Source organism: Polypterus senegalus, chromosome 13 (assembly GCF_016835505.1).
Source record: "Polypterus senegalus isolate Bchr_013 chromosome 13, ASM1683550v1, whole genome shotgun sequence".
Lineage (NCBI taxonomy): Eukaryota > Metazoa > Chordata > Cladistia > Polypteriformes > Polypteridae > Polypterus > Polypterus senegalus.
In genome coordinates, this window is record NC_053166.1 from 125212103 (window position 1) to 125226572 (window position 14470).

A 14470-nucleotide genomic window follows, 5' to 3' on the forward strand; every position below is an offset into this window, starting at 1 on the left:
CTCCTGATTGGGTAGAAAATATGTCGTCACTTTTGTTGGAGGACTATAAAGTCATTAAACTGACTGTTAACCTGATGCGGGGAATATAATGACGCTTGCGGTTGTTATCTATGGTTCGACAAATCGCCTCGGCATAAGCCAATCAAAACCTGCGGACTGCTCAGCGCAGCAGAAATGTGTACTTAGCAAGATGGGAAATGTAGTTTTAGCTGTTGACACGTATTTTTTTAGGATAAGGGATTTACAGTATTTTAACATTGCATCCGTAATATTCTCGACGGTTTTGAAATGAGTTTGGAAAAGATATGAATACGATTTTAATAAACATCACTCAATTATGAACTCATTAAGGTATTAGGCAACAAAACACATTTTCCGATGCAAAACACTACGGTAACAATTGTAAAGTAAAATATCTTGGTAAAGTGAGCGCAGTTAATGACTATACAGAACACAATAAAAAAACGAATAGACTACATAGGGGCATGAGACAATTTACAAAGCAAAATAACTATTAAAAATAAAGCATCCAAAGACAGTTTAAAGAGAATTCAGATTTTTTCAAAAAAAATTAAAAGCCACGGATCACACGCAAAATAACCTATAGCCTTGAAGTTTCCATTTTTAACATTAATTAGTATAACTGATACACAAATGACTGAAGAACTAGAATATGTGAGATATGCACAACAACCTATTATTGCTTTAAACCAGGATTGAATTAAAATTTGATTTATTAATACTATATATATTTACAGTATCCGTGAAAAGTTTGGATAAACAGAGAAATTGTCATGCTTTTGAAATAAATTCATGATTTGTTGTTGTTTTTTTTATCAAGATACCTCTAAACTAAAATACAGCCTAGACATTAATAGAGTTGCTCATGGCTATCAGTGCTTAAAATGACTCATTTTTAGTTTATTATTCACATATGACTGCAAACCTACATTTTCAACAGCCATTTCTTCAGTGTTGTAATGGTCAACTCCCCCCAATTAGCCTTAATTAGACATGATACGAACTGGTTCACTGGTCTACAAAAAATATTTTTTGTTTGCTTCTGGGAACTTCACAGCATCTCTTTATTAACTTTTTTACACTGATTTCATATATAATATCGGAATTAAGCTAGCACATCAAGTTTGTTAAATACACATCATTGATGTTTTGACACTTATGAATATCAATATAATATATCAACACGATATCTGGAGTTTGGACTATGTCCCACCACAATTGTTTTGATGTGTTTATTCTGAAAACAAACCAGAAGACGATACCAGAGACACGTTAAAACATATTTATGTCAATTTACCTCAATATAAAAGTGAGGTCAGCATACCCAATTTGTCTTGATATTATTGGTGGAACATACAAGGGCAATGCAGAATGCAAAAGATAAATGTAAGAAGATAAAATATAAAGTGATAAAATATTATGCATCATACAAAGGCAATTCAAAAACATAAAGGATTAAAATGCCCAGGTAGTCCAGTGTGCAGGTATACATAGATATTGAGTAGAAGCTCAGACCTGATAAGTCAGAATAACTGCACGTGGAGAAAAAATTGTTTTGGTGACAGGTTGTTTTAACTTTCACAGCACAGACGTTTGCCGGAGGGTTCCTTACCCTGGACTCAAGTAACATTTAAATGTGTGGTAAGTTACAACCTATGATCTTTTCACAGACTTTGATGATGTGTTGCAGATTGACCTTAGCCTGAACAGAGGCAGCACCAAACCAGACAGTTATAGATGAGGTCAGAATAGACTCGATGATGGCTGTGTAGAATTGGAACAATATTGCTTGAGGGAGATTAAATTTCCTCAGTTGGCGCACAAAGAACAATCTCTGATGGGTTGTCTTAATAATACATATGATGTTATTGTCCCACTTAAAGTTTTGTTACAGCACAGTGCCTAGAAACTTAAATGAGTTTTAAGATTTTAATTCTTATGTGATTATAACATTGTGAAGGTTTACATCAAATTATCCAGAGTTCATAGTCATGTGCTTTTAGACTGGTCCATTATTTTCAAACACAACTCCTCACCTTGCAGCCCTCTTATCAGGAATGATAGAGGCATTCTATAAAAAGACAAATCTTTATTTCTTTATTTTTTGAAATTGTTTTCAAAACCTGTTTTTTTGTTGTTCAACATTTCAATCAAAATAGACAGATTTATAGTTAGAATACAGTCCCTGTAATGGCAAAAGTAATAAACCATTGCTTAAATTGAATCAGCAAACACTAAATGTATGGTTTTAACTGGATGCCTGAAGCCGTAATGTTTACTAGTATAATACTGTACAACTAAAACTAACTAAACTGAGACTAACCTAAAATTCTCATCTTTATGATGTTGGTGGAAATTTTGTGTGCAAATAAGCACATGCATGTAGTAAAATACTGTTCTGAGATTTTTCAGGAAATTAGCACAGACGACAGAAGTGTTAAGGTAATGAAGACAGAATTTTTGGAAGTACTTGCTGATCATCCCGCCAGAGAGTTCATTAGCATATGCAAGAAAGAATTTCACTGTGCTCTGTACACTTAACAATACTGACTCTATGAACTTGTTATTCTTCAGTCCAATTAGTACACAAATTTATGTTTTCAAGATTCAAGGTTTTTATTTTGTCATGTTTACACAAGAAAATGTGAAATTTGCCTTCTCGTTTACATCCAATAAGAGAATAAAAAATAAATAAAAAAAGAGACAAAACAGATTTAAAATTAAACAGAAATTCTAAAATATTTAAAACATTTGAAAACAAATTCTTTACTAATTACTTCTAGAAGTTTTTAGTATGCTTTTACCTAAATTAGTTACATGAAAAACTAGTAACCCAGCCACAGGAGATGCACAAGCCAGTGTGTTTCTTCGTGCCAGTCCCAAGCCCAGATAAATAGGGAGAGTTACATCAGGAAGGGCATCCAGTGCAAACTTTTGCCAAATCATTATGCGGACGACAATACAAATTTCCATACTGGATCGTTCGAGCCCCGGGTTAACAACGACCATCACCAGTACTGTTAGCCAACAGGGTGCTGGCAGAAATTGGGCTACTGTTGGCCGAAGAAGAACAAGGAGAAGAAGAGGGGGGAGATGTGTCCGGAGGCAGGAGGAGAGGAGGAAAGTAAAGACAGTGGAACTGAGGGTAGGAACTTTGAATGTTGGCAGTATGACTGGTAAGGGGAGAGAGTTAGCAGATATGATGGAAAGAAGGAAGGTTGATACATTGTGCATTCAAGAGACTAAATGGAAGGGGAGTAAGGCCAAGTGGATTGGAGGTGGATTCAAATTGTTCTATCATGGTGTGGATGGGAGGAGAAATGGGATAGGGGTTATTCTGAAGGAACAGTATGTCAAGAGTGTTTTGGAGGTGAAAAGAGTGTCAGACAGAGTAATCATTATAAAGCTGGAAATTGGAGGTGTGATGATGAATTTTGTTAGTGCATATACATCGCAAATTGGGTGTGCAATGGGTGAGAAAGAAGATTTTTGGAGTGAGTCGGATGAAGTGATGAACACTGTACCCAAGGGACAAAAAGTGGTGATTGGAGCGGATTTCAATGGGCATGTTGGTGAAGGGAACAGTGGAACAGTGGAGACGAGGAGGTGATGGGTAGGTATGGTGTCAAGGAGAGGAATGAAGAAGGTCAGAGGATAGTGGATTTTGCCAAAAGGATGGACATGGCAGTGATGAATACGTATTTTAAGAAGAGGGAGGGGCATAGGGTTACATACAAGAATGAAGGAAGATGCACACAGGTAGATTACATCCTATGCAGAAGAGTTGATCTGAAGGAGGTTGAAGACTGCAATGTGGTGGCAGGGGAAAGTGTAGTTAAGCAGCATAGGATGGTGGTCTGTAGGATGATGTTGGAGACCAAGAAGAGGAAGAGAGTGAGGGCAGAGCCAAGGATCAAATGGTGGAAGTTGAAAAGGAAGACTGCAAGGTTGAGTTTAGGGAGGAGGTGAGACAGGCACTGGGTGGCAGTGAAGAGCTACCAAACAGCTGGGAAGCTGCAGCAGATGTAGTAAGAGTGACATCAAGAAAGGTGCTTGGCAGGACATCTGGAAAGAGGAAGGAGGAAAAGGAAACCTGGTGGTGGAATGAGGAAATACAGGAGAGTATACAGAGGAAGAGGATGGCAAAGAAGAAGTGGGATAGTCAGAGAGATTCAGAAAGTAGACAAGATTACAAGGAGATAAGGCGCAAGGTGAAGAGAGAGGTGGCGAAGGCTAAATAAAAGGCATATGATGAGTTGTATGAGAGGTTGGACACTAAGGAAGGAGAAGAAGACCTGTACCAATTGGCAATCTTAGTGAGATTGGGTGGATCACAGCTAATTGGAGGACCAGCCTCAAGAATTGGTTCTTCTCCATCATGTAATATTTTTTTAACAGAACACATTTTTTAGCTGTCAATTATTTTTTAGAATTTTGCACTATAATTAATTAAATATTATTTTATTTTAATGATATTTGTTTAAATTATGTCGGTTCTAGTACTAAACTAATTTTTTAAAGCAGACCAGTTTTACTTTATTTGATAACATGGTCAGAATGAAGCTGGATCCGAGGAGCAGTGCATGGTGAGGAGTAGTCACCAGTCAGGGCATACAAAATTCCCAGGTATTCTCTGTAAGTAGAGCAGCAGTGCCAAGAATTTTCATTCAGTTCAGAAGGAACAACCAACTAGAAAAAAGTTATGGTTGGTGCCAAAAACATCATCAGATGTACAGTAGCTTGGTGGGTCCAAATAAAGTGCTGCTACCACTGCTTCATATTAAGCTTGGTTTAATAAAGTAGTCTGTCAAAGCCTTATCAAAAGACAGATTCTGTTTTATGTATTTGTGCCAAAAATATCCGGGTTTGTGTAAGGCCAAATTGAATGACCACATTTTAGAAAGCTGATTTCTGATGCAGAATTTAATGGTGAAATGAAAAATCAGGAACAAGTGTCTAGAGTATAATTCAAAGAAGTAATTTCTAAATTTCCATTTAACAACAAAAGATCTAAATTATTAAGAAATTTTGAAAAATGCATGGAATTGGGGTGGGATTGCATTTGAAATTATATCCTGAAAATCTTACAGCAGTGAGTGAGGAGCAAGGTGAAAGATTTCATCAAGATATCAAGGATATTGGGATGCCAGTATGATGGTGGACTACTGCTGGATGGCTCTTAGAGACACAATAGAAAAAGTGTGAAAATGACAGGCCACCAAATGATTGTATGGATCTAAAAAGTAAGAAGTGACAAAATGTAGAGAGGTTAAGTCATTGAATGTGTATTGTTGTTTTCTTTACATATACAGCATGTTTAAAAATGTTTGACTAAATATTATCATGTCAAATTGACTTAAAACAATATTGTATACATGAATACATTGTGTTATTTGTTAAATTTTAATTACATTTATTTACAATTTTGTACTGAAATGAATTAAAATAAAACTGCTATTCACAATTTTTTATTAATTTAATTTTGCTAATCTGTTAATTGTTCTTACGAGCTATGACGAAAACGCAGGCTCATTTATAGGATAATGCAAATGTGAAGTAATACAACTTGCACACCCACTTTCATGTTGCTTTAATTATTAGAGTTATACTACCCTAAATAGTTTATTAACAACAGTATCATATAAACTCTATTACTTGCAAAATGCTCTGTGTTATTATTATTATTTATCAAGTAATAAACTTCCTTCAGCTCGCATCCCAAGAGTTCGAAATGTCCAAGAAATTGCAACCTGAGATGAAATGGGCGTGACTACAGGCTGACGATTTAGTCACGTTACATCTCGCGTGTTTATTCTCATCCGGAAGTGCTTTTCAAAAGGGGTTAAAGGGCGGAGCTGAGAAGTAAGCGAGTGAGTGAGCGAGCGAGCCAGTTGTTTGTGTTTTTGCAGGGATGGAGGTAACAAGGAAAAGTAAGTGATTGTATGGAGGTTGGGGTGCTTTGCTATTTAGTGAAAGGGCTGACAGTGGTGGTGCGCAAGAAGTCGGGAAGCGTGCCAAAGGGTTTTCATTTTCGTTTGTTTCATTGCAGATTTTAAAGAGAGTTTAGACACGATTTACAGCGCAATTGAAGAAGCTGATTTTCTAGCAATAGACGGTGAATTTTCAGGTAATGTTATGCTTTAGTATTGCAGCACTAGTTCCTGATTGTTTAACATGAGCACGGGAAGAAGAATCATTATATTAAGTACTATGTTTTTATCATTTTCTTATAATAATACTGCAGTACGTATCTTTTAAACGAGGCACATAATTGAGCTGTACATATCTATTCAAAGCAAAGATACACAACATAACATTCCAAATGTCATTTTATCCAGTTCAGATTTATGGGCGTTCTAGCCAATCCCGGCAGCACGGGGGCAAGGTAGGGAACAGTCATGGACAAGGCGTTTGTCTGTGTGGTTGTATATCCTGCTGTTGCATTTTGTCAGCAGTTGCATGACTGACAGGTGCTCACTAAGCAGTGATCTGACATTCTGTTTATTTACTTACAATCGTTGTATATTTTGCGTGGCAGAATTTAACTATCAAGTGATTTATATTACTTGCATGATTTCAAGGTATGCATGTACAGTATACTAAAAGTAGGATTTTTTTGAATGGTAACTTATACATGATGCTTGTACTGAACTACAGTTCATATTGGACAGAGAAATAAAATACATAGGTTACTTTCATAGTCGTTTTCATTTCATAGTCAACACCATCTCCTAAAACCATAGACCTTAGAGACAAAACTCATAACACAACATTTATAAGCCCATATGAGGATCAGCATTTCGTAAAAGTGAAAGAACCAGCCCATCATGGAGCCCAGTTGCACGAGAGCAGTTTAGAAATGGCAGTAACCTAAGACAAGCACGTTTGGGTTATAAGAGGTGAAAAAGGAACAGACAGTCATTCAGAAGTGCTCTGACTCCCCTACCCACGTTTTGCAATATTTCAGCCTCATACTAAAATCATTCAAATTCATTTTCCCCACATTAAACAACAATGAATATCCCTGAATGAAAGCAAAAACATAATTTTAGAATTTTTGCAGTTTTATTAAATATAAAAACTCAAATATCCCATTAACACAAATATTTATGCCCTTTACTCAGTATGTACTTGAAGCACCTTTTGCAACAGTTACAGCCAGGAGACTTCTTGGGTTTGACATAACAAGCTTTATACACCTGGACAGGGGAATTTTCTGCTGTCTTTTCTGCAGATCCTGTCAAACATGGTCAGGTTGAAAGGAGGCCTTGGGTGTACAGCTACTTTCACTGCTTTCCATGAGTGTTTGATTCGTTTCAAGTCCAGTCTCAGACCGGGCAACTCACTGACATTTTTAGAGTTGTCCCTAAGCCACTCCTATGTTGTCTATGCTTTGTGATTAGGGTCATTGTCCTGTTGGAAGATGACCCTTTGGCCCAGCCTGGGGTCCAGAGTGCTCTACAGCAGGTTTTAATTAAAAATATCTGTGTACGTTCCTCCATTCATGTTTTTCTCATCTCTGTCTAGCCTCCCAGTTCCTGCTGCTGAAACTAAATCTACAACATGATGCTGCCATCACCCTGCTTAACTGCTGAAATGATGTTGCACAGATGATGAGTGGTGCTTAGTTTTCCCCAGATATGATGCTAATTGTTCTTTTATCAGGCCAGAAAATCTTGTTTCTCACTGTCTGGGAGTCCTTTAAGTGCCTCTATCCAATCCGGCTTCCATGTACCATTTACTAAGGAGAGGCTTCTGTAAATTCTTCATCACACCAACATCTGTGAAGTTCTTCCCATTTTCACACAGGTTCTCTGGACCTGAGCCAGAGTGACCATTGGGGTCTTGGTTACCTAACTTACAATGGCCCTTGTCCCACAATTGCTTAATTTGGCCAGGTAGTCAGAGTTTTGGTTGTTCTCTTTAGGAATTATGAAGGCAGTGGTGTTCTTGGGAATTTTCAGTGCTGCCATTTCTTTTGTAGCCTTCCTCAGATTGGTATTTTCTGCATCAGCACAATCCTGTTTCTAAGCTCTGCAGGCAATGCTTTTGACCTCCTTGCTTAGTTTTTGCTCCAATATACGTTAATTGTGGGGCCTTCTATATACAGGTGTGTGTATTTCCTGTTCTGATCCAATCAATTGAATTGACCACAGATTATCTCCGAACAAGGTGTTGAACTCTCTCAGTGATGATTTAATAGAAAGGGGCACCTGAGTCAGATTTCAAGTGTCATAGGAATGGGTCTGAGTACTTGTGTAAATGTAATATTTTTGTTTTTTATTTTTCATTAATTTGCAAATTATTTTAAAACGTTTTCACTTTGTCATTCCATGTTGTTGCTTAATTGGAGGAAAATTTACTTAAATGATTTAGTGCAAATGTGAAAAAATACTGTGTGACCTTACTTTAATAACAACTTAATATGTGTCTATTTTTATGCTATAACTAATCATAAACCTTGTACATTTGTATCCAAATATCTAATTGCTGAATTCATTAAAGCCAACTGTAGGAGAAAAGGAGGTGAAGCCTGTTCTAGTCACTTGGGTTGTAAGGCAGAACCTGCTGTATGTGGGATGAAAGCCCATTTACAGGGCACACTTGCATGGATATTTATGTTTGTGTGCATACATTTTGCAAATTTATTTATTTATTTTTGCTTTTAACTTTAAGGCATTAGTGATGGTCCTTCAGTTAGCACATTAACAAATGGCCTGGACACACCAGAAGAACGGTATCATAAGCTAAGAAAGGTAATTCAAATATTGTTCTCATTAAAAGCTAGATGGATGAATTATCTCTGAAGAATACAACTGCATGTAAGGTTGTTCCTGTCCTACGTTTATTGAACTATTCATTTACATTTCATTCTAAGAGGTCTAGATGAAGTGGGGGGTGTGTGTGTGTGTGTGTGTGTGTGTGTGTGTGTGTGTACTGTATATTTAACTTTTTTTTATAACTTGTTGTGACATTGACATACTATAGGCCTAAATATGTTAATTATTTTGAAACCTTCATTGTGAGATGTTCCTACATCTTTGCCCACCTAATTTTTTCCATTTTTTTGAAGTTTTCTTTCTCTTTTTGTTTTAAGCATTCCATGGACTTTCTACTTTTTCAGTTTGGTCTTTGTACATTTAAATATGACCACACAGAAGTCAAGTGAGTCATCTTTTCTTTAAAAGAATAGCCAGTAATATTTTTCTTTTTAAACTTTTGCTCCTTCCATAATTTAAAAGGGGTTCTCTCTTTTTTACAGATATATTATGAAATCATTTAATTTTTATGTTTTCCCAAAGCCATTTAATAAAAATTCTCCAGATGTAAAATTTGTTTGTCAGGTATGTAATTTATATAATTGAATTTTTTTTTTTTTCAAGGAGTCTCTTTATATAAAAAAAAAAAAAGCTTGTTTAAAAACTATATTTACAATTTATTAGAACTCCTTCTGCTTAATTTACAAAGTGTGTTAAGTATTGTGGATTTCTCATTTTGATTTGTTCTACACTTTAGAGTTCAAGCATAGATTTTTTGGCAAGCCAAGGATTTGACTTCAACAAAGTGTTCTGTATTGGTATGTTGCCAAAATGCTGATGCTTTAGCATTGTGTTAAAAGTGCATTCAGAATATACACACAGTTATTTTTCTTTTTCCAAAATCTTATTTATTTGTAGGAATCCCCTACTTAAACCAGGAAGAAGAGAGGCTAGTGCGAGAACAATATGAAGAAAGGCGGTCTCAATCGAATGGTGTTGGAACACCATCCTTTATCTCCCCTAATTCAAGCAAGGGACCAGTTATTGTACCAGAGGAGCACAAAGTCTTTATAGAGAAAGTAATGTAAGCAGAACAGATAAGTTCCTCATATTTGATTTTTATAATTGCGTAATTGAAGGTCTAATTTCAGTTTAATTTGATACTTAAAACTTAGATATTTCTGCAAAAGAAACATTGGATCAGGTTTGAATGTGTATTTGAAAATTAATTAAAGAAGTGTTTAAATTAGTTTTTGTATCTGTGGATTTATAAAGGAGGTGGAAAAATTTACAGGTTTTTTTATTTTTATAAGAAGAAGTCTTCTGTAACATTGCTTAAAACAAGCTGCACTTCTGCTGAGTAAATATGTGAAAATCTAACAAACTGGGTAAATATTTTTGTGTAATTAATGAGGAAAATGTAGACTTTTATACAGAATTCAAAACTTAATGTCAAATTATCATAGCTCAAAATTGATAGATTTAATTTTATTTATTTTATTTTATTTATTTATTGTATTCTGTTGGCTGACTATTTTGATGCCTGCGACCTGTGGTTGCACATCCTGTTCTGGGCTCCAGTGCATGTCTTACCTCATCTGCTCACATCTGTCAACCTGTGAATGTCACCCTGATGTCTCTGCATTAACACAATTAAAATTTATAATAATCAAATTAAAATAACATATGAATTTGAAAATAATCGGATGTTTTTTATATTAGTGTGGCCATCACAATAAAAAACAAATAAATTAAACAATACAAACTAAAGTGCATGTAGTCTTTGAACAAAAAAAGTGCATTTAACTTAACCAAAAAATACATTGTTAAAACTGAAATGTTTTTCATATTTTAGTAATAAATGACAAAATGTAGACATAAACTATATAATGTACAAAGATCAAATAAACACTTTCACAAAAGGTTCAAGGATGATAAAATAGCTTCCGTGGTGCTGCGGTAGGAATTGCTGACTTATAATCAAGAGTCCCCTCGGTTTTACCATTTTGAGCAGTGAGTTGTGCTTATTGTTAATATTATACAATAAACACACATTTGATTTGCATCTCTAACAGCCACTGTAAATGTATAGTCTTTCACTTTTATTCTCTCAGTCACGATCACAATACATGCTGCCACCCCCCAGGGATCTGATGCTGTTACTTTTTATCTGAAACTGAGAATAACTGTAGATGTGAGTGGTGTTTTGCGACAATCGAACTGGAAATTCTCTGATCTGGATGGATAAAAGCTGATACACAAATGCTGGTGAATCTGCCTTATTTGCATCTCATTGTCACTTGATTTTTTTTTATTCAATTTTATTGAGTGTTCTTGCTTACGCTGACCGATCTCCTCAGTCTGTCAATGGATGCAGTGGATTCTCCATGATTGACAGGAGCCTGCTCAGCTCCCGTCGCTGAGCCATAAATGTCAATCTGTCCAGCTCTGTGCCTACAATAGAGCCTGTGTTCCTCACCAGTTTGTCGAGGCGTGAGGCGTCCCTCTTTATGTTGCCTCCCCAGAACACCACTGCATAGAAGAGGGCGCTCTCCACAACCGTCTAATAAAACATCTGCAGCATCTTATTGCAGATGTTGAAGAACGCCAGCCTTCTAAGGAAGTATAGTTTGCTCTGTCATGTCTTGCACAGAACATCAGTATTGGCAGTCCAGTCCAATTTATCATCCAGCTGCACTGCCAGGTATTTATAGGTCTGTACTCTCTGCACAAAGTCACCTCGACTAATCGTTTCAGCCCTACACACTTGGGGGTTCTGCCCTCTGCTCTCTTAGCTCGCCAGCCTCTGAGCGGGCACTGTGCGCTAGCCTCTTTGCAGTTCTACCGCTTGTGTATGGGATAGTGGCTGTACAATTTTTAAACAGATTATTTTCATGGGACTTGTTATATATGCATAATAGGACTAACTATTTTACATTACAACGAGTAATTAACCATAGTAAAAAGTAATAAATTGAAAGAAAATGATGTTTCAAGTTGTGTTGGAGGTATTCATTGCCTTGTACGTTTACATTCTGTTTGGCTTTGAAATTAACATGCAAATACTTCTTAAACTTTTACTGTAAAACTTCAGTAAAAACAATGTTTGGAATTAACTTTTCATCAATATCACATGAAATTTTGATTCCGTATTTGGACTTGCATTGTGACAATGCAACATATAACTGCGTGTGAGTGAGTATTGTTTCTCTCTAATAAATCGACTTTTTCAAATGTTTGTCCCTGCGATTTGTTAATTGTCATAGCAAAAGCTATTATAATGGGAAACTGGAAGCATTTTAATACGAATGACATATCAAGATCTCCTTTGGTGTCTAATATTATCCCTGGAAGATGTGCTACATTACCTTTCTTGTCGCCTGTTTTTAATTTTACATGTTCGACCAAATTTGAATACAACTAATCTTGTCCTATTGCATAGCCCATCACTCATAGATAGATTATGCAATAACATTACAATAGATCCTTCTTTCAACAGTAATTCAAGTAGATGACCGGATGGTGTTAATGGTTGTAGATATTCTACGGAATATTGTAAGTTGATGTTTTCATCTTCTATACCATCACCGCCAACTGTTTCAGCATAGTATATTGATATGTATTTAACCAATTTGCCGTGTAACCGATCAACAATTTTCACGTTAATTTGTTTGACTTCATCGTTTCTTAGTGCTAGGATTGCCCGAGTACTCATTTCTTCTGTTGATAACTCTTCGGGATGAAATTCTTCAATAAGATTTGGACATAAGTCTTCTTTTACTGGGATCTTAATGAGGAAAATGTAAACATTTATTAGAGCTGAGAGTGCAGGAACTATGTCTGATAAAGGCATTCACACGAGTGAGAGGACCGTGGGCATTTACCGTGGGCTATTAACCAGAAATGGTTGAGAGGAGGGCGGGACTTGAAAAAATCTCTTGGCAATAGTCTTGTCTCAAGATTTTCTTTTATAATAGAGAGACATGTCCTCCCATTACGGCACATGCTAAAAAGTAAGTGACTTGTGTAAGGAAGGGGTACACTTGCAAGCATTTATCATTAAAACACTAATCCATTGGAAGACCGTATACCCAGCTGCCAAATGCAAAATTTGCTTATTTAATATGGAATCCAAAAATAACATCTCCTTAAAATAAAAACCTAAATATTGGAGAGCCTTACGTAAGGGAAACAATTCACTAGTATGCAAGGTGCTAAACAAAGCTGGTAAAATATAATATGGTTTTCTTAAATGTTAACCCCTCCCACTCATTGAAATAAGTCCTTTTTCTTTAGTAGGGTATGTTCCGTTTCTTTGATATTGTTCCAAAGTGCCATACAAAGAGGATACCAACACATGTTTCTATTTCAGCCCTACATATAGATGCATCTGAATAAATTAGAATATCTTAGAAAAGCTCATTTATTTCAGTAATTCAATTAAAAAGTGAAACTCATATTATATAGATTCATTTCACACAGAGTGATATATTTCAAGTGTTTTTATTTCTTTTCATTTTGTTGATTATGGCTTATAGCTAATGAAAACCCAAAATTCAGTATCTCAGATAATTAGAATATTGTGAAAAAGTTCAATATTGTAGACTCATGCTGTCACACTCCACTTAGCTAAATAACCCAAAAACACCTGCATATGTGTCCTGAGCCTTTATGTGGTCTCTCAGTCTGGTTCAGTAAGCCACATAATCCATGGGAAAGACTGATGAATTTTACAGTTGTCCAGAAGAGTCATTGACACCCACTACAAGGAGGGGAAGCCACAAAAGGTCATTGCTAAAGAAGCTGGCTCTTCACAGAGTGCTGTATCCAAGCATATTAATGGAGGGTTGAACAGAAGGAAAAAATGTGGCAGAAAAAGGTGCACAAGCAACAGGGATAACTGCAGCCTTGAGAGGATTATAAAGCAATGTTAAACAAAAGTATCTGGGACATGGGCTACAATTGTCGCATTCCTTGTGTCAAGCCACTCCTGAACCAGAGACAACGTCAGAAGTGTCTTACCTGGGCTAAGGAGAAAACGGACTGGGCTGTTGCTCAGCGGTCCGAAGTCCTCATTTCAGATGAAAATAAATTTTGCATTTCATTTGGAAATCAAGGTTCCAGAGTGGAGAGGCACAGAATCCAACTTGCTTGAGGTCCAGTGCGATTTTTCTTTTTCTCCAATAACCCCAGCAATTCTCCAGTCATTGATGATTTGATGAGCTATGTCATCTGCTGGTGTTGGTCCACTGTGTTTTCACAAGTTCAAAGTCCGCACAACCATCTACATGAAAATTTTAGAGCACTTCTTGCTTCCCTCTGCTGACAAGCTTTGTGGAGATTCTAATTTCATTTTCCAGCAGGACTTGGCACCTGCCCTCACTGCCAAAAGTACCAATACCTGGTTTAATGACCATAGTATCACTGTGCTTGATTGGTAGCAATCACTGCATAACAATTGGTAGTACCACTGGAGGCACACTATTGTATTTGAGTAATGAATGGAAGAGGGCAGCAATTAATAATAATGTTGGACACCAAGGTGGCAGAGTGATAGTGTTATGTTCTCGCAGTGAAAGAGACTGTGTTGTGTACATGGAGTATGTATGCTCTTCCCAGATGCTCAGACTTCCTCCTACAGGCTAAACACATGTAGGTTAGGTGGACTGCACTGCTGAATGTGCTTCTCT

General features: G+C 36.4%; 1 protein-coding gene across 1 annotated transcript in view; it reads left to right on the forward strand.

Annotated features, from left to right (window-relative positions):
* Window positions 1-5858: 5858 nt before the first annotated feature.
* The window catches only part of parn (poly(A)-specific ribonuclease (deadenylation nuclease)), a 108969-nt gene continuing 100357 nt past the window's right edge, over window positions 5859-14470 (forward strand). Inside the window, exons 1-7 of the mRNA XM_039776546.1 lie at window positions 5859-5951; window positions 6071-6148; window positions 8698-8777; window positions 9119-9186; window positions 9284-9365; window positions 9538-9598; window positions 9699-9864. Of these exons, the coding sequence (XP_039632480.1) occupies window positions 5933-5951; window positions 6071-6148; window positions 8698-8777; window positions 9119-9186; window positions 9284-9365; window positions 9538-9598; window positions 9699-9864 (554 nt within the window). The 5' untranslated portion in view covers window positions 5859-5932. The remainder of the gene's footprint in view (window positions 5952-6070; window positions 6149-8697; window positions 8778-9118; window positions 9187-9283; window positions 9366-9537; window positions 9599-9698; window positions 9865-14470) is intronic.